The 4,412-nt window shown below is 65.8% G+C and overlaps 1 protein-coding gene across 1 annotated transcript; it reads right to left on the bottom strand.

Moving 5' to 3' along the window:
* Nucleotides 1-259: 259 nt before the first annotated feature.
* CD248 (CD248 molecule) lies at nt 260-2,906 on the bottom strand. Its single transcript, XM_086676840.1, has one exon. The coding sequence runs from the start codon at nt 2,867-2,869 to the stop codon at nt 545-547; it is 2,325 nt and encodes a 774-aa protein (XP_086532966.1). The 5' UTR covers nt 2,870-2,906; the 3' UTR covers nt 260-544.
* Nucleotides 2,907-4,412: the final 1,506 nt, after the last annotated feature.

Here is a 4,412-nt window from a genome sequence, read left to right as displayed (position 1 = left end):
AAAAAAAAAAAAAAAAAAAAAAAAAGGAACAAATATGAAACTCTCTCCATGCCAAACCTCCCACTCCTGGGCTCGCTGTGTGACTGTAGGCAAGGCTCTGCCCTCTCTGGGCTCCTGTTTACCTGAGAATCTCTGAAGCATACTCTCCCTTAGGGGGTCTTACCTTATTTCCTTGGGCCCAGACAAGCTGAAGGAAGGTCCCCTCTTTTTGCTGAGTCCTCCCAGACCCTCCCCTCAGACATCAATGGGGGTCAGGAACTTTGGGTGAGGTTGGCACCCCATTTATTGGAGAAGACCCCAGCACCCACCCCCTGAGGTCCTGGGGGCCTCGGCGTCTCCTCAGTCTTGAGTGCTGGGCCAGGGAGCAGAGTCCCCAAGAGTCAAGTCTGGTAGCTGACTGACAGAGGAGCCTGGCTGGGTCCGGGGTGGGGGCAGGAAGCCCTCTGTCCAGCTGGGCAGCTCCCATGAGTCCCTGGTGCAGCCTGGGCCATGTGTCCAACGCACGCCCCTTCCCCCCACCCCGCAGAGGGGGGGCTGCGCCCCATCACACGCTGGTTCTGCAGGTCTGCACCCCCGTGAGGCTGCCCCGGTGGGGCACTGGTTCTGTTGGGCCCTTGCTCCCAGCGTGGGTGACCCAGCGATAGCAGTCGGTAACTCGCTTGTTGGGTGCGTGGGGGCCGCAGCGGGTGCAGTACACAATGCCCAGTGCGAGTAGGACCACCAAGAAGACGCACGTTGGAACGAGGAGAGCCACCAGCAGCCACCGGTCATCCCTCCGGCTGTGGCCTGCCAGACTGGCCTCCCCCGGGGCTGTCGGGGCTGCTGTGGGGGCTGCTGAGGGCAGCCATGGGGCCAGCTTGCGGTCATGGGCACCTTCCCTTGGGACTTGTGGGGGTTTGGAATGGGGGCGTGTAGGGCTGGTGAGTGAAGTCTGGTTAGGGGGATGCTGAGGGGGCTCTGAGGTGAGGGTAGTGCGGAGGGCCGGGGGCCGGGTGGCAGCAGGTACAGGAACTTGATGGGCAGGGGGCACAGGGGATCTGGAGGTAGTGGTCAGAGGGGGCTGGACCGTCGAGGCAATGGGAAAGTGAGTGGCCTGGGCTTTAAGGACTGGGACATCTGGGGAGACAAGGGATTGATGGGCGCTGGAAGTCGTGACCAGAGGGGTGTGGCTGGCAAGGATTTGAGGCAAATGAGTGGTGGTCTGAGTGTCAGTGACATGGGTGTCCGGAAACACAGGGGACTGGTGGGCAGGGGACAGTTCAGGGTATCTGGCTGAGATGATGGGGGGCCGGTGGGCGGGGGGTCGTGCTGGGTGAGTGGCAGAGATAATGGGGGGCTGGTGGGCAGAGGGCAGATCTGGACGGCTGGCTGAGATCATGGGGAACTGGTGGTCAGGAGGCAAAGCTGGGTGCCTGGCAGGGATCATGGGGGGCTGAGGGGCCAGGGGCGGGCGGGTGGCAGAGATGACGGGGGGTCGGTGGGCAGAAGGCAGTGTGGGGCGTGTGGCAGAGACCAACACAGGCCGGGTGACAGAGAGCACCGAGGAGTGGTAGGGGCCTCTGGGGGCACTCAGTGGGGGTGGCCAGGTGGGGTCCAGGTAGGGCATCCGATGCTCTCCCTCCTCTGGGAAACTAGGTCTGTAGGCCAGGCCGAAGTCAGGTGGCTGCGTGGCCTCCATCCATGGGATCCCAGGCACCTCTGTCCAGCCACCGTCAAAGGTCTCCCAGGCCTCGTGTTCATCCTCTTCGTCCTCCCCGTCGTCCAGCAACTCGTCCCCTAGGTTGTGGGAAGCCCGAGCGCCCGTGGCCCCCGCAGGGCTGCAGCTGATGCCATCGGCCTCAAGCTCGTGGCCCTCGCTGCAGTAGCACTCGAAGCCACCAACGTAGTTGACGCACATCTGCTGGCACACGCCGGCGATCTGGCACTCGTCCGTGTCCACGCAGCGGTGCGGCTCATCCTCGGCCGGCCGGAAACCCAGGCGACAGTGGCAGCTGTAGCCCTGCGGCCCACCGGGCTCACACTGCTGCTCACACGGGGCGTGGGCACAGGGGTCCTCGCAGCTTCGCCCATCGGCTGCCAGCCGGAAGCCCTCGGCGCAGCGGCAGGACACGCGACCATCCACCTCCTCCACACACTCGTGCTCGCAGCCCCCGTTGTCCGGGCCGCAGCCGGTCCCTGGGCACAAGGGCCCGGCCCGAGACCAGCCCACGCGGCCCTCGGGCTGCTTCACGCACAGCAGGGAGGCCTCTCTGCCAGCCTGGCAGGGCACAGCAGCTACAGAGCCGAAGGGCAGCCACTCAAAGTCGGTGGAGACCAGGTGGAAAGGCGTGGTGTAGACCGCAGGGCCCGCCTGGCCCGCCTCATCTGGCAACGCGGGGCAGGAGCCCTCGAAGCCGAACTGGCACAGGTAGCCGTCGACGGCCAGCGTGCACGAGCCCTCGAGCCAGCGATGCTCTCCACTGGCCTCAAGGGCCGCGCAGCGCTGGGCCGGGCAGGGCCCCCCTGTGGCTGGTTGGGCCCAGTTGGTGAAGGCCGTGTCCTGGTCTCCCGTGGTCCACGTGAAGCCGCGCAGCGGGCGCTGCGGTTGGCACTGCCGGGCCTGCCGCTGCAGGCCGATCCACAGCAGCCGGCTGGCCGGGCCGGGCCCCACCAGGCTGTCCACACGCTGGGCCTCCTCGGGGGTCCGCGGCGTGGCCAGGTCGCCCCCCAGCTCGCGGCAGGCCCGCCAGGCCTCCAGGAAGGTGCGGCGCCGCGGGAAGAGCGCGTAGCAGCTGCCGGGGCCGCAGATGGCCCGGGGCTCGGCCGCCCAGGGGGCCTGGCCCAGCGTGGGCACCGCGGCCGCCCAGGCCAGCAGCAGGCGCAGCAGCATCGCGACGCCCCCCGACTGGCCCGAGCCCCGGCCCGCGGACGCTCTTGACAGGGGGTGGGACCGGGGCCTCTGGCGGGCGGGCCGGGGGCGGTCCTGGGCCGGGCTCAGGCCTTGTAAGGAGTGGGCTGGGGCCGCTGCCAGCTCCCTGCTCCCGCTCCCTCGGGGCCGCCCGAGCAGGAAGCGGTCGGGCGGGGGCAGAGGTGGGGGGTGCTGGAGGGTGGGGGCGGGGGGAGGTGCAGCTCGCGGACTGGGAGTCGAGGAGAGGGGGAGATGCCTGCCCAGCGGGCCGAAAGACCCTCAGAAAACCCCAGCGCCGTCTGGGGCTCTTGGTGGTGAGCTGAGGTCCCTATCCAGAGACTCGCCGAGATCCGCTGCGGACACACCGACCCCATCGCACTTGCGAACTGTCTCTGGGCCCAGCTGCTCATCATACATGTGGAAAGTCGCTCTGACTCACGCCCCTCACACCACACACGTGCGTGCGTTCCTCTCCCCACACAGGAGCCCTCTCTCAGCACCGTCCCCTCATCCCAGCTCTGCACACGCGCACCCCCTTAGACGCACATACTTAAGTGGCGTGGCATTCTACATGTCCTCACGCATGACATCCTTCGCATTCGTGTGCAGGCCCTGAATGGAAACCACCTTGATCACGTGGGCATGGGCATCATCAAACCCTCATTTATATACTAAACTCCTGCCTCAACCTCCCCCACTCCTCAGCTTCCTGGTTCCAGCTGGTGTGTGGGGGAAGGAGGGGGGGCGGGGGGGCGCTGCCCTCCCTTCACCTCTGCTCAGCCTGGGGCCCTGGGAACCTGGGCTTAGAGGGGGAGGAGGCAGCCCCCAAACAGGAAATGCTTCTCTGGGCTCCTGCTGCAAGAGGGCAGGGTGCATGGGGGAGGGGGCCAGGCGGGGGCTAGGCTGCACTCAGGGTGAGCAGGGCCGGCTGGGAGGGGACTGGTGAGAGGCCATGCATGGGCGTGAGGTTCACAACGACACATACGTGTGTATGTGACACAGGCGTCACATGTGTGGAGCCCTCCCTGCCCCCGGAGTCTGCTGCGTGGGCCTGGCCAGGGTCCTCCTCCCGCCCCTCTTGGAGGCCTCTGGAGGCATGTGCACTGAGCCCATCATCCAGGCCGGTCCCCGGGGAGCTGGTTGTTAGATTAACCCGTGAACACCCACTGCACTCTTGGCAGAAGTTTGAGCTGGGGGACGGGGCATGGAGGAGCGGTTCTGGCCCTCAGTGCTCTGCCACTGATGTGCTGTGTGACTGCTGGGAAGTCACTGACCCTCTCTGGGTCTCCGTTTTTCTTATCTACAAAATGGGGTAGTGTGTCAGGGCCTTTCAGCTCAGCAGGGCTATTGTATCATAGCACTCAGTGTTTGCAAATGTGCTTTGTCAGCTGCAAAGCATGAGGCAAATGTTCCTTAGTCTTCTGAGCACATCATCTGGGTCGGGGGTGGGGACCAGGGCAGCTTTTCTAACCACCTCGCGGTGCCAGGGCTGGCCCTGCAGACATGGCCCGTCCCCCTGAGAACC

The sequence above is a fragment of the Puma concolor genome, chromosome D1, assembly GCF_028749965.1.
Source record: "Puma concolor isolate L17-30 chromosome D1, mPumCon1.1.hap2, whole genome shotgun sequence".
Lineage (NCBI taxonomy): Eukaryota > Metazoa > Chordata > Mammalia > Carnivora > Felidae > Puma > Puma concolor.
This window is presented reverse-complemented; position numbering and strand designations above follow the sequence as displayed.